Genomic DNA, 22483 nt, shown 5'->3' with positions numbered 1-22483 from the left:
AAGCAAGCTTGGCAATCAGTTGAGATTGTTTCTGTTTGATTTGATCTGCTATCTGTACACAACCAAGTTCTTGTGACTCTGTTGGTTCTTAAGATGGTTAACAGGTCTAGGAAACAACATGGCTAGTACTACCACTAATGAGGGTCATAATTTTCCTGTTAAAGATAAATGCTTTGAAGACCATTTTTGCTGCCACTATCGACTTCTTATTTAAATTTTTTTGCCCTGAAACACTGCCCTTAAGAAACCCCGCTCAAAAAAACCAAAACCAAAACCAAACAACAACAACAAAAAACACCTCAAGAAAACTGTAACATGAAGTTTGCAGTATATTTAACAAGGGTGGGAGGCAAGCCATCATAAAATCTGATTTTATAGTCTTTATTGCTCCTCACTGAAGGAGGGTGTTACAAAATTACATGATTTTGCTCTTTTCATAGAAAGGACTTCGGTAGAAAAGAGAAATAATAAAAACACCACAAACACAGATAAGATGGCCGTGGACTGTGACTGTGTTGACACCTTCAGTTATTCGTAAGAACACAATCTGTCTGCTACCTGACCCAGAGACAGGAGATGCTGTCCCGGAAGTGTTGAAGTGGCTAGTACTGATGCAGAGGGCAGCATCTGGCAATCAGCAAGAGCCAGTAAAAATGTAGTCATTGTTCTAGTTTCCTCTGTTTACATACAGAAAAGAGGAGAAAAATAAATACTGATTCAAAATTTTAGATGAAAGGAAATATCTGTACAATGCTAAACCATATTATCAACTTAGGGAGAAAAATCTAGTATCTCTCTTATACTTCACAAATCCCATGTAAGAATAAAGATGTAAATAAAAAAACACCACAAAACTACCAGAAGAAAATAAGAGAATAACCCTATTATCTTAAATATGGAAGGTATTAACACAAAATCGAAGTCACAAGATAATAAATGTGACAACATAAGCATTTTAATAAGTTTGCACAGCAAAAAACTAAAAACAAAGTTAAAAGTAACATAAAAAATAATGCAGTATCAAAAAAAATAGGAAGGGCTCTTATAATCAGTAAAAAAGAGAAAACATTTGAAAATGACCAATTTACAAAGAAACTCAAACACAATACTGTATAAAAAGTTGCTTGACACCTAATAATGAAAGAAATAAAATTAACATGTTGATTATTAGAGAAGGGAAGTTTTAAAATATTTCATAATGGCCTAAGTTGGCTTGTGAATCACTGTCATGTTGTTGAGTAAAAGTCTGTACAATGCTTGGAGGCAATTTGGAAAAGTACAAAAATATGTGTGCCCTTTTAACCAGGCATTCTAAGACTGCTAGGAATTCATCCCAAGGCACTAATCACACCATTGAGCAAAAATGTGGGTAACAGGTAGTACTGTTTCTAGTAGAAAATTTTACAAACAACCTGGATGTCCAAACTGAGAGACAGTCTGAATAAGGGCACTTCCAGACACTGCCTGCCACCCTGACATTAGGGGAGGAGGAGAGTCACATGTATTGCCAAAGTTCCCAATGTGTTGTAAGAAAAGAGCAGGTTCCACAGTGGTGTTTAATAAGTCCCATTTACATAAAACAAAATGCTATTTGCATCATTCTTATTGTAAAACATTTTAGACAAGACAAAGACAAAAGGCAGGAAGTTATTACCATCTCTAACCTTCCAACCAGGAGCACAGACCTACTATTTTGGTGTATATTCTTCTAGACTTGTTTGTACATGTACTCACTTTGGTAAAAGATGTTATTAAAAATACAGTTGGTAATCTTTCTTCTCTACATGTGAATGTTTTAATTACAAAAGTTATACATTTTTATTGCAAATAAATATTTTAATAATACACAACACATTTCCATTTAGGAAGAAAGTTTTGGCTTTCGAAGGGAGAAGGGAGGGCGATTTGTTGTTCCACTTATTTACGCATTCATTGGTTGATTCTTGTATGTGCCCTGACTGGAGAATCAAACCCACAACCTTGGTGTATAGAGACAATGCTCTAACCAACTGAGCTATCCAGCCAGGGCTCAGAAAAACATTTTAAATGTTGCTATTTCATCTTCATTTATATTTTCTATTATTAATATGACCACTGCCACTAATCCAAGGAATACTAAACACTAAGACCTCCACAACAAACTCACTGTTGTGTTTGAAGACTCGAATGGTTGCTCCTGAGAGTCGGGCTCCCAGAACCAGTGATGCATGGTTCAGTTCATCACTCAGAATCAAGCAACCCTGCAAAACCACAAGGACAGGAAGTAAGAAGCTGGGGTGGAGGCAGGTGAGGTTTCATTACACAAAAGATCAAATGTTAAAATCATTAATAATTATAGCCTATTAAGGAAAGCTTGTATAACAGCAAACTACCAATTTCAGTAAGAAAAAAAGTATAGTTGTTTTTTCCCCCCAAAAAAATTAATTTAGAAGTAGATGCAAAATTCTAGCCTTTTAACTTCTTCATTCCTGAGATGGACATAAATACCCAGATATATAGCAATAGGTTTTTTATTTACACTTAAAATCTGAGATACCAGATAGTCTTCATAGAGTTTCAATTTTGTTGAGTTTGGTATGATGTACTATTTTACTCACAGAAAAAGTGTGTGGGGGAGAAGGCAGTTGAGGGAGTAATGCTTATGGAAACAATGCATTCTTCCTCCCACTCCTAACCATCCAGAGTTCAATAACAATCCCACTTATTAATCTAACTAGTGGCCCGATGCACAAAATTCAAGCAAGCGTAGGCCCTCGCAGCCCCGGCTTTGTCCTGAAGGTCCTCCTGACAGTCATTCTGCTGTTTGGTCTAATTAGCACATTAGCTCTTTATTATATAGGACTAGAGGCCCAGTGCACAAAAATTTGTGCACTGGCGGGGGAGGAGGGGTGTCCCTCAGTCCTACTTGTGCCCTCTCACAGTCTGGGACCCTTCGGGAGATAACCACCTGATGGCTTAGGCCTGCTCCCCCGGTGGCAGATGGCAGGCCTGATCCCTCGGTGCCTGCCCCGCCTCCCCGGGTTGCACACGGGGGTTAAGGCGCCGTCCCGGGTCATGCACACGGCAGGGTCGATCCGGGGGTTGGGGCGCCGCCCCGGGTCGGGTCACACACGGGCACCCAGGTGGGCCGGCCAATCGCTGCTGCCCCGCCCAGCCGCCCCGGGTTGGGTCGCACATGGGACGCCCGGCAGATTGCTGCTGCACCACCCAGACGCCCCGGGTTGGGTCGTACACGGATGCCTGCCACCCCGGGTCGCAGATAGCAGGCCCGGATGGCGGCAGGGCAGGCGGGATAGCGCTCTCCCGCCCCACCGCCCCGGGTCGCAAATAGCAGGCCCAGATGGCGGCGGGGCAGGCGGGATGGCACTGTCCCGCCCTGCCTGCAGTATGCAAATTAGCTGCCGTCTTTGTTGGTGGTTAGTTTGCATATTGTGCTGATTAGCCAATGGGAGGCGTAGCAAAGGTATGGTCAATTACCATGTTTGTATATTATTAGATAGGATTCCCAAAATCACACAGAGTGTAGGCTTAGTTTTGCCCTTAAAATCTCTGAACAAGTTTTTCTGTAAATCCATGTAAACATGGGTTTCTGTTAAGGCAACAAGAAACATCTGAAGCTCTCAGAATTTTTATTTCTTCCCCAGTTCTTACTCTTCCACATCTCCTGCAGGTTCCAACCTATAAAGTCTGAACTCAGAAACAGGTTTTTCTCTGTCAACAATGGCCTTCAAAATATCTGAATAGATGAAAAAAGGAAGGAGCAGAAAGTGTCAGCGTGCTCCCAGAATAAAAGGAAGAGTATTCCTGGATGGATACTTATGAACTTGCAATAGCAATTGTCCACCTGAAATTTTTACTGTATGTAAAGTTTTCATTATTAAGATTTTAAAAAGCTCTCTCATTAAAAATGTGTAGATTAAAAATGAAGAGAAGTGGAGTTGGAAATACCCATATGGACTAATAGTTTTTAAAATGTATATCTAGCCGAAAGACATATGAAAACATGCTCAAAGTCACTAATTATAGGAGAGATGCAAATCAAAACGACAATGCGGTATCATCTCACACCTGTCAGAATGGCTATCATCAACAAATCAACAAACAACAAGTGTTGGAGAGGATGCAGAGAAAAAGGAACCCTTCTGCACTATTGGTGGGAATGCAGACTGGTGCAGCCACTGTGGAGAACAGTATGGAGTTTCCTCAAAAAACTAAAAATGGAACTCCCATTTGACCCAGTGATCCCACTTCTAGGACTATATCCCAAGAAACCAGAAACACCAATCAGAAAGGATATATGCACCCCTATGTTCATAGCAGCACAATTCGCCATAGCTAAGATCTGGAAACAGCCTAAGTGCCCATCAGCAGATGAGTGGATTAGAAAATTGTGATATATCTACACAATGGAATACTATGCTGCGGTGAAAAAGAAGGAACTCTTGCCTTTTGCAACAGCAAGGATGGAACTGGAGAGCATTATGCTAAGTGAAATAAGCCAGTCAGAGAAAGATAAATACCACATGATCTCACTCATTTGTGGATTATAGAGAACAACATAGACTGATAAACAGGGACAGATTCAAAGACAGAGAAACAGCGATCAGACTATCACTCCCCAGAGGGAAAGTAGGGGAGTGAGGGGGTAAGGGGAAGAGATCAACCAAAGGACTTGTATGCATGCATATAAGCCAAACCAATGGACATGGACAACAGGGGGATGAGAACATGAGTGGGGGGAGGGGGGTTAATGGGGGGTATAAGGACAAATTTGTAATATCTTAACTAATAAAGAATTTAAAAAAATTTATACACATGCATACTAATCGATATGTTTATGCATGAGTTAGTATACATGTTTTTATTTTTCTAGCTCTATCCACCGAGAGGCAATGAACACATCAAATCTTGGTTTCTAAATACAATCCTCCAATAAAAGGAACCAGGGCTCAATGGAGAACTTAGTGATTGACCCCAAGGTGAGGATAGGTAAAAAGAGCCTGGGGCAGTGGTCAGCAAACTCATTAGTCAACAGAACCAAATATCAACAGTACAATGATTGAAATTTCTTTTGAGAGCCAAATTTTTTAAACTTAAACTATATAGGTAGGTACATTGTTATTAACTTAATTAGGGTACTCCTAAGGCTTAGGAAGAGCCACACTCAAGGGGCCAAAGAGCCGCATGTGGCTCGCGAGCTGCAGTTTGCTGACCACGGGCCTGGGGCATCTCGTTATGCTGCAAAGAAAGTGCTTTAGGAAAAAAAAAATGGGGCATACTCAAAGGGCGCAGGAGCCCACCTGAAAGATCTACTAATGGCCAAAACTGGATCAACTTGAGCAACAAAATTAAAAGTAATCATGTTGAACCCAAATAATAAAATATTCATGAACCCATACTGATATAAATAAATAGGGAAGAAGCAATAACACTTCCTTCAGAAGAGTCAAAACCAGGAAAGACAAGAACTCAATGCAATGAAGATACTCGATTGAATTCTGGAGCAGGAAAATAGTTATCAGTGGGAAAACTGGTGAAACTGAAACAAGCTCTGTTCTTTAGTTAGTAGTATTGAATCAAAGTTAGTTTTTTAGTTTTGGTAAATGTTTCACTGTTATGTAAAATATTAACATAAAGGAAGCTGAATGAAAGGTACCCAGAACGCTCTATACTCTCTTGCAACTCTTCTGTAAGTCTAAATTTATCTCTGAAAAAAAGCGTTAAAATTGAAAAAATTGAGAAAAATTGGGGGAAAAATGGAGAGGCTGAATTCCTCTTCTGCAAGTCTTTAAATCCTTTCCTTAACCACTCTTGGCATTCCACTGCACCTTAAAAAGAATGCAATTTTCTTTTTCCATTTAATTTTTCTTTTTTGCAAAATCAGCAATATAATTATGTTCTTTTTGTTTATTATCTCCTTTTTAGACAGCCTAATTCACCATTTCTGTGTACCAACCTATTTTTTCTTCTAATATACTATGAGAGTCTATTATGTCATTTATGCAAAAATAAAAATTAAATGCCAGCAGTTAACATCTAAATGCTTAATATGTTTCAGGCATTATATTAAGGGTTGTAAACACATAGTTACCTTTAATCCTCACAACAATCTGTGAGGTAAGAATTATTATTATTATCCCCACTTTACATGTGGGAACTAAGGAGTTACAAAGCTTGCCCAAGGTCAGAGCATTTAAGTGTCTGATACAAAGCTTCTGCTTTTAGAATACATACTCTTAGTCAATATACTGTCTGCCTCTGACTTTAAGCTGAGTTACTGATCACCTCCTATTGAAATGTAATATAAGTCTTAAAGAAAGAGTAAAACTGGATTTGTTGTTGCCTTGAATAGATTAAAATATATTTCATAACATCTCAACTATAATATTTGATTTGCACAATAAATGTTTAAGGTAGTATCTTCCACGTCTGTATATAAAACATCTAATTCTAGATAGTGATTGTTAGTTTGTGAACACACAGGGGAAGCAAAATGAAATTATTTAACCCTTTAGTGTAAAAAATTCTATGAAATTCCAAATAAGAATCTCAAGTTTATGATGTCAAAATGTACTATAATCAAAGAATCATACATATATTTTTTTTCTCAAGAAATCTGTCCACTGTAGCTAAGTTGTTGAATTTACTGGCATGAAGTTGTTCTTAATATTTCCTTATATCCTTTTAATGTCCATAGGATATGTAGTGAAGTAGCTTCTTTCATGCCTACTACTAGTAATTTTTGTCTTCTCTCTTTTTATCCTGACCAATCTGACTAGAGATCTGTCAACTGCATTCATTTTCTCAAAGAATCAGTATTGGTTTCACTGATTTCACCTATTGCCTATTTTCTAATTTATTGATTTCTGCATTTACCTTTATTGTATCCTTCCTCTGAAATCTCTGGGTTTAATTTGCTCTTTTCTTTTCCTAATTTCATGTGGTAGGAATTTAGATGGCTGATTCAAAACTCTTTTTTCCCCCGAATACAAGCATTTAATGCTATATATTTCCATCTGAGTATGGCTTTAGCTTCCTCCCACAAATTATATTACATTTCCAGTTAGTTCAAGTATTTTCAATTTTGCCTTTCTTTGAGCCTGGGTTATTTAAAAGTGTGTCATTTACTTTTCAATTGTTTGAGGATTTTCCAGATATCTTTCTTTGTGTTACTGATTTCTAAGTCAATTCCATTATGGTTAGAGAACATCCTATCTAATAAAGGTAATATGCAAATTAACCATCACTCCAACACACAAGATGGCTACCCCCATGTGGTCAAAGATGGCCAGCAGGGGAGGGCAGTTGTGGGCAATCAGGCCAGCAGGGGAGGGCAGTTGGGGGGGACCAGGACTGGAGGGGAGGATAGTTAGGGGTGCCCAGGCCAGCAGGGGAGGGCAGTTAGGGGCAATGGGCCAGGAGGAAAGCAGTAAGGCATCAATCAGGCTGGCAGGGGAGTGGTTAGGGGGTGATCAGGCTGGCAGGCAGAAGTGGTTAGGAGCAATCAGGCAGGCAGGCAGGCAGCAGTCCTGGATTGTGAGAGGGATCCCAGATTGGAGGGTGCAGGCTGAGCTGAGGGGGACACACACACACACACACACACACACACACACACACAGTGCACAAATTTCGTGCACCGGGCCTCCAGTATTTTGAATAATTTCAATTCTTTTAAATTTGTTAAGGTTGGTTTAATGGCCCAGAAAATGGTCTCTTGGTAAATGTTTTGCTATTGCTGGTTGAAATGTTTCATAAATGTTAAGTTGGTTAATTGTGTTTTTCAAATGTTCTATCTCCTTAGATTTTCATACTAATTCTATCAATTTTTTTGTGTTTTTTCTTGAATTTTTAGAGAGGAAGAGAAACACCGATGTGAGAAACTTTGATCAGTTGCCTTCTGCATGCACCCCAACCAGGGATTGAACCCACAACCTGGGTATGTCCCCTGACTAGGAATCAAACCTGCCATCTTTTGGTGTACAGGATGATGCTCCAACTGAGTCACCTGGCCAGAGCACGCCAACTTCCTTTTGATTATTATTTACATGCTATATCTTTTCCATTCTTTTACTTAAACCTACTTGTGTCTTTAAATTTAAAGTTGATTTCTGGTAGAAACATACTAAATTTTATCTAATCTGACAATCTCTGTCTTTTACTTGGAATGTATAAACCATTTCCATTTAATGTAATGCCAATAAGGTTTAAATTTCCCCTCTTGCTTTCTGTTCTCTTTCTTCTGTTCCCTGGATTTACATAACTGAAAAGGACTTTAGAGTTAATCTAATTCAAGTACTTAATTTTACAAAGGAAAATTTGGGGCTCAGAAAGGTTTTGACATTGTTCAGTCACACAGCTAAATTTGACCATATAATCAAACAAGCGAAAACTCAGGTCTTCTGCCCTAACCGGTTTGGCTCAGTGGATAGAGCGTCAGCCTGCGGACTCAAGGGTCTCAGGTTCGATTCCGGTCAAGGGCATGTACCTTGGTTGCGGGCACATCCCCAGTAGGGAGTGTGCAAGAGGCAGCTGATCGATGTTTCTCTCTCATCGATGTTTCTAACTCTCTATCCCTCTCCCTTCCTCTCTGTAAAAAAAAATCAATAAAATATATATTAAAAACAAACAAACAAACAAAAAACTCAAGTCTTTTGACTCAAGGCACTGATGATTTTTTCAAGATACCATTCACAGATCACGGTTAAAATGAGAATAAATACCCTTTGAAGAACTGCTCAAACTGAAAGTGCTAATCTACTAAAATGTGATTTACAATGTCTCATCTCTTCTCTTCTACTGTCCCCTCATAGAAGCTCTACACACATTATTAACCTACATTATTACTAACATATATATAGACACACATATAATTTGCTCATATGTCTTTCAGTAATATACATTACAGTGAGAACAAGTATATATTTTCAAATTTTTCTATTTGGGGAAAAAGTACCTGTTAAATAACTTTCCAAACGAAACATTCTTTCTTCCATAATTTTAGCCATTTATAAGGTTTTATTTATTAGAATCCCTTTAAAACTGTATGAAATGAAGAAGGCAAGTGTCATCTAATGGGAGAGGAAGGGATCATGGGTTCTAATAAGAAAGCTTCAATTGATGTAAGTCTTTATGGTATATACTTATCCAAAAGTTTGTGATAGAAATATCTTTGGGCAGACTATATTTAACCTAAATTTATAATAGTTTCTGGCTTGCCCTGAATGTTTTATAAAATAAAATATGATATATATAAGGAAGTTTTCATTAATGACAGACTAAGTCTTACTTTGCTAACAAGAGCAGGAATGTTCATTGAATTTGTTGCAAATCCCATGCCATATGCCATAGCAGCTTCTACTCCCAAGAAACTTGCCACAAGCTTTTCTAGTTCTTCATGCTTGTCCAGGTTACCTGTGTGAAGAAGTTAATGAAGTCAATATCACCAAACCCAAAATTTAAGAATCATTCATTACTTTACTGCCTGAAATCTAGCTGAAGGAAAGACCTACAACTAAGAATATTAAAAAAAGCCACACTGAACTGGTTGGAGGGGTGGAAACAAGGAATGGCTGGGTCCCACACTCATGTGTGGCGGATAAGAAATCAGGAAGACTGCTGGTGGGAATGCAGACTGGTGTAGCCACTGTGAAAAACAGTATGGAGTTTCCTTAAAAAATTAAAAATGGAACTCCCATTTGACCCAGTAATTCCACTTCTAGGAATATATCCCAAGGAATCAGAAACACCAATCAGAAAGGATATATGCACTCCTATGTTCATAGCAGCACAATTTACACTAGCTAAGATTTGGAAACAGCCTAGGTGCCCATCAGCAGACGAGTGGATTATAAAACTGTGGTACATCTACACAATGGAATACTACATGGCTGTAGAAGAAACTCTTATCATTTGCAACAGCATAGATGGACCTGAAGAGCATTATACTAAGCGAAATAAGCCAATCGGAGAAAGAAAAATATCACATGATCTCATTTATTTGTGGAATATAATGAACAACATAAACTGATGAACAAAAATAGGTCCAGAGACATAGAAGCACTGAACAGACCGTCCAACCTTAGATGGGGGGTGGGGGGTGGGGGGGTGTTAAGAGAGCAACCAAAGGACTTGTATGCATGCATATAAGCATAATCCATGGACACAGAGAGGGGGGGGGGGGTGAGGTCATGTGCTAGGGAGTGGGACTAGCCGGGTAGAGGTCAATGGGGGGGAAAAAGGAGACATATGTAATACAGTAGGTCCTCAGGTTACGTCGGAGATCTGTTCCTACGGCGCAATGTAACGCGATTTTCGCCCTAAGTCAGAATCCACATACATAAGCACCTACATCACTCACATGGAGCACATACACAGCAGTAATGAAGTGAAACAGTAAAAAAAATTTAAAAGAAAGATACCAATTTCTGACCTTTACTTGTGGTAAATAAATAATAAAAAACATAAAGGACATATGTCAAAATGACAGAACTTTTTTTTTTATAAATGCTGTAAATGGGAGATGACGATGTAACCACGAAACAACCTACATCGAGTCTGACGTAACCTGAGGACTACCTGTACTTTAAACAATAAAAATTTTTTAAAAAAATCAGGAGGGATATCTCAGCTGTGGAGGTCCCCTCTGAGAAGTGAGGGGTCGCAGCACCCAACCCGGGTTCCCAGCCCAGGGTTCCAGTGCCAGGAAGAGAAATCCACTTAATTTCTGGGGGTAAAAACCAGCGTTGATTGTGGCTGAGTGAGATGGAGGGCTGCTGGAGTCCTAGGCAGTTTCTCTTAAAGGGTCCATGCATAGACTTGCTCTGACTCATTCCCTCTGGGTTCCAGCATTGGGGCAGCAGCTCAAAAGGCACCAGGGAAACAAAGGGAGGAACTGAACTGTCTGGAGGGGCAGCTTTCTCCTAGACAGAAGTGCTGGCAGAGGCCACTGTTCCTTTTTTGAGAACCTCCTCATGCCCTACCCACAGAACTGGTAGATGTGCACCATATTTGAGTCTCCATGAATCTGGCTGACACTGTTCTCCTGGCCCTGGTGATTCCCTGAGACGCCCATCCCACCCAACTGTGGGTCCACCCAAACTGTTTCCAGTTGCTTTTCCAAATGAATAGCCTGTTTTGGCTTGTGCTTCAGATTTTAATAAAATCTCTCAAACAAGCAGCATCTGGCCTCAGCATGCCCTGTTGTTCTCACTAAGTGGCCCCAGGCCCAGCACGAGCAGCAGCCAGCCTTAGTTTGCAGCTTTGCCTTGCTGCACTCCAAGCCCAGCATAAGTAGCAAACATCTGCAGATTGCTTTGTAGCTCATGCTGGGTGTCCCCAGGCAGAATACAGGCATTAGTTGACCTTGGCCTGCACTTTATGAAAAAGTACTTTATAAAATATAAACTGCCATAAAGATGTGTGACTTCTATATGTGGTTAATGCTCCCTTAACCACATCATTAGGGACCCTAAGTGAAAACAACCCAGCTGTATTTGCCAATCTCTAGACCAGGGGTGGGCAAACTTTTTGACTTGAGGGCCACAATGGGTTCTTAAACTGGACCGGAGGGCCAGAACAAAAGCATGGATGGAGTGTTTGTGTGAACTAATATAAATTCAAAGTAAACATCATTACATAAAAGGGTACGGTCTTTTTTTTCAATAGTTTTATTCATTTCAAACGGGCCGGATCCAGCCCGTGGGCCGTAGTTTGCCCACAGCTGCTCTAGACCCATGCGAATAACAATGAATTGTTTTTTATTCTTTATTTAATCATAGAAAGGAAGAGAAAGGTAAAGATAGATACATCAATGATGAGAGAGAATCATTGATTGGCTGCCTCTTGCATGCCCCCTACTGGGGATTGAGCCCACAACCCGGATATGTGCCCTGACTGGGAATCAAACCATGACCTCCTGGTTCATGGGCCCATGCTCAACCACTGAGCCACACTGGCCGTGCTGAATTGTTTTAATCCACTAAGTTTTGATGTGCTTCACAGTAATAAATATCCAGACTGATGCCTTATAACTTCTATGGTTATCAGTCACTAGAACAAAATGAAGAATTTGAAATTTTCCTTTTAACTAAATAAATTAAATCTCTTTACATAAATCTGTTCTCTTTTACATTTTATAGACTTGTACTACTAATAAAAAGAATTAGCATTTAATGAGTATTTACCATGTTACAAGCACTTTACATGAATTAGCTTCTTAAAACAATCCTATAAGGTAGGAATTATTATTAGCCCCAAATTACCAGTACGGAAATAGAATTAACTTTCATATGCTCACAGGCTCAGATATGAAGTGGTGCTCTTTAATGAACTATCATTTGCAAAAGTCAATAAAGTCAACACTAAAGTTATAAATGAAACAATAGTATCGAACATACTCTGTATGTATAACATAATGGAAAAGAAAAATACGTCTCAAAATGTATTGAAAGCATTAAAATCATCCATTAATTCAGAAAAATAAAGCATTCTTTATCTGATCTAAACTACATGGCAAAGTATGTATTTGGATACTTAATATTCTAGCACTCTATCCATATTACTCCCTCCTGAGTAAAAAAGTTAAGAACATCAGCTAGCCAAACAGACTATACTCACCAATTTCCTGCCGAGTGCTGCACACGCCAACTCCATACTCCTCTAGGACTTTGGCAGCTGCCTCCTGACATGATCCAGTATTTCGTGCAAATCCAAGATAGTTGTAGGAACCCATGTTTATAACACCTTTAATCGTATTCCCTGTGTACCTGTATTTCAATAGGATGAATGTTCATGAAACCCATGAACATGGTCAAACACTTACATATGATAATAAATGTATTGGTAATACCAAAGGAAGCAATATATGTAAGAAACAGAGAGAATATGGTCTAAATGAAAAATAGCTCAAACTCACTACCAATAAATGAAATGAAAGTTAAAATACCAATTTTTGCTTATCAATAATGATAAAGATTTAAAAACTGACCATAGCCAGCATTGGTCAGGACTACTTCATACACTGTAGATAAGAATATCAGAGTACTGCCCTAACCGGTTTGGTTCAGTGGATAGAGCGTCGGCCTACGGACTGAAGGGTCCCAGGTTCGATTCCAGTCAAGGGCATGTACCTTGGTTGCGGGCACATCCCTAGCAGGTGGTGTGCAGGAGGGAGCTGACCGATGTTTCTCTCTCATTGATGTTCCTAACTCTCTATCCCTCTCCCTTCCTCTCTGTAAAAAATCAATAAAATATATTAAAAAAAAAAAAGAATATCAGAGTACTTTTTTTTTGGAAGGCAGTTTGACAGTACTTATCCATTAAAAGATATCCTCCAGTGAGGACTAACCAAAGGAAAAAAAAGAGTCACAATACAATTGTGACCATGTCTCTTTCCGAGGCACACAAACCAGTGACATTCCTAATTGTGGAAGCTCAGACAGTTGACCCCTCAAGTGAAGACGACATGGTTCAGAGGCACATCCAACTTAAGTTGAACATGAAGTACGAACAAGAAATAAATTGCCAATCTTTTAACTTGAAATTTTGGAGTTTTTAACACAGGATGATGCAGCCCAACCTGCATGTGTACACTATAAACATCAAAATTATAGAATACTAAGTAGCCACTACAAATAATGAGCTTGCTGTGAATATACACAAAGATGTAACTGATATGTTAGCAAGTAAAAAAACAAGATGCAGTATCATTTCTATAGTATAATGCCATTTTTGTAAATCAAAAACTGTGTGTAATCCTACTAGATACATTATATACATATCCCACAGAAAACACCTGGAGGAATAACACACTACAAACTGATATAACAATGGTTACCTCTGGGGAGTGAGGATTAGTAGGGCAGTGGATTTGCAAAGGGATAGTGGTTAGTTCTCATGGGGACTTTCAATTTATCTTTAGTGCTTGTCTTTTTTTTTTTTTTTTAATAGCAATGCAATCATGTAATACTTGAGCAATCTAAACAAAATAAAATTTTATAAAGTTTTCTAAACTATTGAACCCATTTAAGTAAAAACACTCTACATATCCTTGAATCATTTGAGAAATCAAAATACCCAGAAATAAATTCAGATACTTGATTCTGGTAAGTAGTATAATAGAAAAGACAGTTTTTCTTTGTGTTGTTTTTTTGTTGATGTTGTCTTTTTAAAATATATTTTTATTGATTTCAGAGAGGAAGGGAAAGGGAGAAAGAAATAGAAGCATCAATGAGAGAAAATCATTGATTGGCTGCCTCCAGCACGCCCCCCACTGGGGATTGAGCCCGCAACCCAGGCATGTGCCCTTGACCAGAATCAAATCTGGGACCCTTCAGTCCAGAGGCCAACGCTCTACCCATTGAGCAAAACCAGCTAGGGCTTGTTTTGTTTTACTAGGTCAAATTTTGCTTTCAACTATAACCCAACACAGTATCAAACTAATTAAAAAATGTATTTTAAACATCCCAATAACAATGAACAATATGCAAGGAAATTAATCACATTGTATTGTATTTTCAGCTTCCACTGCTGTTTTGACAAAATACTGTCAAATTTGCAATAGAATATTTTAAAAAGTCAAAAAATTCCTTTTTTTTGTTGTTAGGAAATAATTTCCCAAACAAGACTTACCTGAATGACCAGTTGTAATCATGAGACTGTCTCTCCATGATGTCCATCCTGGCTCCAGGCACACTACAGATTGGTCGATTCCAGTTGTCTCTGATCCTCATGTAGAGGTTCCTTGTATAGAAGTTTTCAAAATCCTGATACAATGGCACAAAGTCCTACCAACAAATGGTGAAATACCATAAATTTAACTAAGTTACTTTTTAACAATTTACAACTTCCCTTTTCATATTGCAATAGCACTTGAGAATGAGGTCAATTATACTGATTTAGCTCGGCCAGCATGGCTCTTTCAAAATGTTTTCAGCCATTCATGGCCCATGAATCAGGAGGTTCAATTCCTGACCAGGACACATGCCTGGGTTGTGGGCTTGATCCCTAATAGGGGGTGTGCAGGAGGCAGCTGATCATATTTCTCTCTCATTGATGTTTCTATCTCTCTATCCCTCTCCCTTTCTCTCTCTAAAATCAATCCTATATAATAAAAGGGTAATATGCAAATTGACCAAACAGCAGAACGCCAGTCGCTGGAATGACTGGTCGCTATGATATGCACTGACCACCAGGTGGCAGACGCTCAACACAGGAACTGCCCCCTGGTGTTCAGTGCACTCCATAGGGGGAGCTCCGCTCAGTCACAAGCCAGGCTGACAGCTGGCAAGCACAGCTGTGGTGGTGGGAGCCAAGCCTGCCTCTGCAGCAGTGCTAAGGATGTCCGACTGCGGCTTAGGCCCACTCCCCACAGGCCTAAGCCACAGTTGGGCATCCCCTCAAGGGCTCCTGGACTGTGAAAGGGCGCAGGCCAGGCTGAGGGAACCCCCTCCCCCCGACACACATACCCAGTGTACAAAATTTCGTGCACTGGGCCTCTAGTAGAAATCTAATCTAATTAAAGAGAAACATGCAAACTGACTGCACCTCCACTACGCCCCAAGCCACGCCCACCAGCAACTATATGCAAATTAACCCAACCAAGATGGCAGCCGGCAGCCGGCAGCCACGAAGCTGGAGCAAGCAGGAGGCTTGGTTGCCCCGGCAATAGAGGAAGCCAAGCTTCCTGCCTGCCCTGGCCAGCTGTGGCCTCCGCTCAAGGCAACAAAGTTTCAATTATAGAAGATAAACAAATCCCAGATACCTGCTTCCAGCCAGCCTCCAGCTTGGGTGTGTGTGTGTGTGTGTGTGTGTGTGTATATATATTTTTTTTTAATGTATTTTATTGATTTTTTACAGAGAGGAAGGGAGAGGGATAGAGCGTTAGAAACATCCATCAGCTGCCTCCTGCACACCCCCTACTGGGGATGTGCCCACAACCAAGGTACATGCCCTTGACTGGAATCGAACCTGGGACCTTTTAGTCCGCAGGCCGACGCTCTATCCACTGAGCCAAACAAGTCAGGGCTAGAAATATATTTTTTTTAAAGGTAAGTTAAATAAAATTATACTGAGTTAACTGACACAGAAAACATTTTGAAAGGCATAAATTCTGTTTATATTAAAACAACTCTTAGGTAAAAGTCACATAGCTTTGATGGTTGATCTATAAGAAATGGTTGAATGCAGAGCCAAAGAATTGAATAAAGCAGGCCTCTAAAAATAAACTTAGTTGTACATTTCTGTCATTAAAAGTTTTCCTTCCTAATAAAATAAAAAAGACTAGTGTTCTGCCCCCTACCCCAAGTAAAATACTGACTGGGGGAAATGCCATAAAAACTCCTATAATTTCAGTTTCTAACAAGAAAAATAATTCCAAAATTAAGATTCCATTCTTGGCATATTTTTAAGGATCAAAATGAAATTAATTCAAAGAAAAATGATAAAAGCAAAAGACTCTTAAGTAGCTTATAGAAAGATCCCTGCGTCTGGTTTCTTTCCTTAGATAGAAGTTTTTAATAAAAATTAAAAAACAGCCCTAGCCCGTTTGGCTCAGTGGATAAAGCGTTGGCCTGCAGACCAAAGGGTCCAGGGTTCGATTCCGGCAAGGGCACATACCTCAGTTGCAGGCTCCTTCCTGGTGCAGGCCCTGGTCAAGGCGCGTGTAGGAGGCAACCAATCGATGTGTTTCTCTCACATCAATGTTTGTCTTTACTTCTCTCTTCCACTCTCTAAAAATCAATGGAAAAATATCCTCAGGTGACGATTAAAAATAATAATAATGAAAAATAGTTTTAAAAAAGTTAAAAAATATATATATATAAGAAAGATTCTCAAAATGAATTCCATAATCAAGGACTTAACACCCTTTTTTTCATCCCTGAAGTTAAGTTATACTAAAATTAAGCCTGTAAAAAATAAAGTCACCATGAGCTAAAATGAATGAATATGCTATGTCCCATGTGGTTTGACCATTGCTCAGAACACACATGACTAGACCACATAGAATCTACTTAAATCCTGAAGGTAAATGGTAAAACACACAAACAAACAAAACTGTACTACAGTTTTACTAGTCAGAAAACCACTGAGCTTCAAGGCCTCGGGTCTGGGCTTGGTGCCAACCTAAGTTAATTTATAATAATAAAAACGTAATAATGCTAATTAGACCGGAGAGCCAAACGTCCTTCCAGACGAAGCCGCAGTGGTGGGGGCTGAGGAAGAGGCAGTTAGGGGTGATCAGCCAGGCAGGCAGAGGCAGTTAGGGGTGATCAGGCAGGCAGGTGAATGGTTAGGGGCGATCAGGCAGGCAGGCAGAGTGGTTAGGAGTGACCAGGCAGGCAAGTGAGCAGTTTGGGGTGATCAGGCAGGCAGGCCAGCAGTTAGGGACATCAGGCAGGCAGGCAGAAGTGGTTAGGGGTAATCAGACAGGCATGCAGAGTGGTTAGGGGTAATCAGGCAGGCAGGCCAGCAGTTAGGAGCCAGCGGTCCCGGATTGCGAGAGGGATGTCCAACTGCTGGTTTAGGCCCACAGGGATCAGGCCTAAACCAGCAGTCGGACATCCCCCGAGGGGTCCCGGATTGCGAGAGGGTGCAGGCCAGGCCAAGGGACCCCACTGGTGCATGATCGGGCCAGGGAGGGACATGGGAGGTTGGCCAGTTGGGGAGGGACTGCGGGAGGGTTCCAGGGTATGTCCAGCCCATCTGGCTCAGTCCGGATCAGCCGGATCCCAGCAGCAAGCTTACCTACCAGTCGAAGCGTCTTCCCCTGATGGTCAGTGCATGTCATAGTGAGTGGTAGAGCAGCCTTAGCATATCATTAGCATATTACGCTTTGATTGGTTGAATGGCCGGCCAGATGACTGGACACTTAGCATCTTAGGCTTTTATTATATAGGATTTTATGATCCCAAGCAAGCACTTTCCCTCACCTCTTTCCAATATTAAGACTAAAATTTGCCTATCCCTGGACTACATCTAATCCAGCATCAGAAAACAAGCTCTACCATAACGATGAATTATTCTTTCTTTCCCTCTAAAAGTAATCAAAGAATTATATGCATATATGCAAGGCCCATGGACACAGACAATAATGTAGTGAAGATATGGGGTGTGGCCTGGGTGGAGGGGAGGAAAGGGATGGGAGGATGGGGGACATCTGTAATACTGTCAACAATAAAATAAATAAATAAATAAATAAATAAATAAATAAATAGCCCTAGCTGGTTTGGCTCAGCGGATAGAGTGTCAACTGGCAGACCAAAGGGTCCCTGGTTCGATTCTAGTCACGGACATGTACCTCAGTTGCAGGCTCAATCTCTGGGCCCCATTGAGGCGCCTGCGGGAGGCAATCAATCGATGCATTTCTCTCACATCAATGTTTCTCTTTATGTCTCTCCTCTTCCCTTTCACTCTCTCTAAAAAAGATCAATGGTAAATAACCTCAGGTGAGGATTAATAAAAAATAAATAAAAAAGTAATATTTATTATTACTTCCTCCAAAAATTGTTTCCTGACTAATCCTATGCTACTCAGTTTACTTTTTTGTTCTAAATCGGCATACAATTCAAGGACTATTTACGTATAGAAAGCTTTGCAAAGGCCTATAAATTCAAAGTGTTAATGTTTCTTCAACAAAATTAGAAACTAAAAGAATAAAATCTATGTATTCCAATTATTTCACACAGATAGCCCCAATACTTAAACAATTTACCCTGAAACATGAAACAAGTTCCAAAGATACTATACTTATTCACCAAGTAATTCAGATGAATCCCCTCCCTCTGTCCCTTCCATTCATCATGCTTGACAGAGCACCAGCTGTGCAAACTCTATTGTCATTCTCCTGCTCAGAAACTGCCCAGGACTCCTTAGTGCCTACCAAACTTCTTAGTTTACATTCAAAACACAATTTTTCATACACCCAAACACTGGTTCCAAACACTGCTCATGCCTTTACCTATACTTTCCTCTCTATACCATAATCAGCTCATCCCATCTCCACCTCTACCTGTCATTTATTAGGTCTCTACAGTATGTTGACACTATGGGGGGTCCTGGTAGATAAAGATTTTCTAGTCTGAATATGTGATAAAACTTTAGCTCCCATCCAGTCATAACTGCCATCAACTCAGTCTAGTAGGAAAAGATTGCCTGTGAACAAGTAATTGCAATACCACACTATACAGTAAGTGTATAGTAAGCTGTAAGTTATGGTAAGTAAGCCATACCTGAGGGATGTAAAAAAAAAAAAAAAAAATCAACATACCATGGATGCATGTTAGCTAGAAAGTCTATTTGAGACATACAGGGGTCAAAAAAAATGGTAAAGAAAATTTTAATTTGTTCTGGTTTTCAATTATGAAAATTAGTTTGGCCAACTGGATCAAGTTCTGAATGCAGGGCTTTGTTTGCATTAGGTATTTAAGAAATACCTTTTTAATGAAATTAACTTGTAGGGATCTCAGGGCAAAGAGTAAGATGGCCAACTTATGGTGCTTGAGCTGGGAAGGATGCAGAATGGTTGAGATGACAAAGAATGCCTGGACCCTTTTCCCCAGGGCCAGAATCTTCAATCCTGACTGGCTTTGACTTCCTAGTTCCAGAAAGAACCTTTCCCTCTCTCATGTTTCCGGATGCCCTCACGTGATCACAATACATTCCCAGTGTTTCCTGGCTCCTCTCTCAGTGGTGACCTTGCTGCCATTTACATCTCTCTCCTCTAACACCCACAAAAGTGAGGGACAACAAGAGTCTAACTCCTGAATCCCTTCTCTAATCTAGTACACTCCCTGGGCTGCAGGACAACCTCTCCATACTTTACCTGCCAAGAACAAGTTTCTTTTTTGTAAAATCAGGCATTTCACTCTAACTTTATTTCTTTTTGAGAATAAGTAATGTGTGTTTATTGTACAAAACTCTAGAGAGGCAAAGGAGTATACAGAGAAAAGGGAAGTGAATTAGATCCTCCTCCCCAGAGACATTATCACTTCTGTTTACCATTACTAACATAAGGTGGTTTCTACTATAAACAGCCATTCTGCTTTAGGGCTTATTTGTTTGGGGACAGGACCTGATTTGTGAACCAGACATTTATGTATAATGTGTCTATGAGAAAACACATCCCAAGTTCTATAGAACAAAATCTTTTCAGATGACTGTGGACACAACTTGGGATACAATATGGTATTGTGAATAGAAAGAACATGGCTTTCGGCTCTTCACCAACCTGTGTCTGCATACCAGTTCTGAAACTAAGCTCCTTAGGAAACATTAACTTGGGCACATACCCGGGTTTCAGGTTTGATCCCAAGTTGTGGCGTGTATCGGAGGCAAAGGCTCAATGTTTCTCTCTCATATTAAATGTTTCTCTCTCTCTCTTCCTCTCTCTCTAGAATCAATGAAAAAAACATATCCTCGATGAGGACTGAAAAGAAAGTAAAGTTCTTTTTCTTTAATATATATATTTTTTATTGATTTCAGAGAGGAAAGGAGAGGGAGAGATAGAAACATCAATGGTAAGAGAGAATCATTGATTGGCTGCCTCCTGCACACCCCCTACTGGGGATTGAGGCCGCAACCCAGGCATGTGCCTTTGACCGATGCTCTATCCACTGAGCCAAACCAGCTAGGGCAAGAAAAGTTAAGTTCTTTAGTTTCTTCATGCCTTTAACTTTGTTTCCAACTTTCTTTGTGGAAAGTTTAACTGCATCTGGAATATTTTTATTTTAATGTGTACCAAAATATCTAAAGAAAAAACTGAGTGAAAATACCAAGATTTTGCCCTAGCTGGTTTGGCTCAGTGGACAGAGCAACCAGCCTGCGGACTGAAGGGTCCTGGGTTCGATTCCAGTCAAGGGCACATACCTGGGTTGTGGGCTCGATCCCCAGTAGGGGATGTGCAGGAGGCAGCTGATCACTGATTCTCTCTCATCATTGATATTTCTATCTCTCTCTCCCTCTCCCTTCCTCTCTGAAATCAATAAAAAAATATTAAAAGAAAATACCAAGATTTCTATAAAAGGCTTCCATTCACAGAATTAAAGATTCTCTAACAATTACCTTTTGTTCTTCCCTTTCTGTTGCATAGTGACACTTTTCAATTCTCCAATACCTCAAGAAATCTCGAAGGTATCCAAAGAGGGTGAGTACACCATACCCCACATAAGTAAGCACAGCAACCAGCATTGGTGTTTCTTCAAAAGCTTCGTTAAACGGTTTTTTATACAGTCCTCCATTTTGTGTAACATGATGGACCTGAAAGAGAGATTTAAAATGTTTACTTCAATAACACTAAGGAACTTAAAAAATCTAAGTAGTCTTCACAGATTTGTATAACTATACCTTTGGAATTCCCTAAGTTATAGTTTAAAAAACCCACTAAGATCTAAACAGGGAATCATTATTTTTCAATAGAAGTTAAGTTACACATAATTCAGATGAACAGCAAACAAAAAAACAGAGGGAGAGGGACTGCCTAAGAACAATGCCTGACTCTTTTCTCTCGTTATTTGATTTCATGAAATAGATCCTAAAATACTATGGTTGGAGAATACATAATTTCCTTTGTTCTAATAAAGAAAACAAGAAATATCGGGGGGAACACTTTGTAAAGTATGTGATTATCTAACCACTATATCTGAAACTAATACAAAATAACATTGAATGTAAACCATAATTGAAAAAAATAAAAAAGCACACAGAAATATAAATCAACAGAGAAAGCCTATCCTGAAAAATAGTGTATTAGCTAATAAATAAAGTGATCAAAAGTAAATTCAGTTTTAGAATAAAATATTTGTAAATGTTTTACTGCTCTATGTCCTTAAAGCCACTCAATCACAGTATTCCAAACATCAACATTAGGCCCCTGTGAAAACACACACAATGCTTACTTTTGTGAGTGATTCAGCATTGTATAAAAGGAGAAAGTGAAATCCAATGCAAGGCATACAGCAATCAGTAACTGTCAATGAAATCATTCTGCCCCTCCATCTAAGTGTCCATTTAAATGCTGCAAGATTATCCCTGGCTTCATACATTCTTTGGGGTACCTGAGTTTTAATATTCAGATACCAAACCACCGTACTTTTGATATCATAACCTAAAGCTTTTTACTTTTTGGTCAATTTTTAAAATATATATATATTTTATTGATTTTTTTTATAGAGATGAAGGGAGAGGGATAGAGAGTTAGAAACATCGATGAGAGAGAAACATTGATCATCTGCCTCCTGCACACCCCCTACTGGGGATGTGCCTGCAACCCAGGTACATGCTCTTGACCAGAATCGAATCTGGGACCCTTCAGTCCACAGGCCGATGCTCTATCCACTGAGCCAAACCAGTTAGAGCCTTTTTGGTCAATTTTAATGGAAATCTTATTTTACAGAAAAAATCCACAAAGCATTTTCTAAAAATTTATTGATTTTGGAAAGAGAGAAAAAACCATTGATTTGTTGTTCTGCTTATTTATGCATTTACTGGT

At 39.6% G+C, this 22483-nt stretch overlaps 1 protein-coding gene across 1 annotated transcript in view; it reads right to left on the bottom strand.

Annotated features, from left to right (window-relative positions):
• SPTLC2 (serine palmitoyltransferase long chain base subunit 2) overlaps positions 1-22483 on the bottom strand; it is a 96402-nt gene that overhangs the window by 51970 nt on the left and 21949 nt on the right. Inside the window, exons 2-6 of the mRNA XM_081083877.1 lie at positions 21058-21252; positions 14629-14783; positions 12616-12764; positions 9287-9411; positions 2147-2240 (exon numbers count right to left, since the gene is read on the bottom strand). Of these exons, the coding sequence (XP_080940003.1) occupies positions 2147-2240; positions 9287-9411; positions 12616-12764; positions 14629-14783; positions 21058-21252 (718 nt within the window). The remainder of the gene's footprint in view (positions 1-2146; positions 2241-9286; positions 9412-12615; positions 12765-14628; positions 14784-21057; positions 21253-22483) is intronic.

Source organism: Myotis nattereri, assembly GCF_964212035.1.
Source record: "Myotis nattereri genome assembly, chromosome: 1".
Taxonomy (NCBI): Eukaryota; Metazoa; Chordata; class Mammalia; order Chiroptera; family Vespertilionidae; genus Myotis; species Myotis nattereri.
This window is presented reverse-complemented; position numbering and strand designations above follow the sequence as displayed.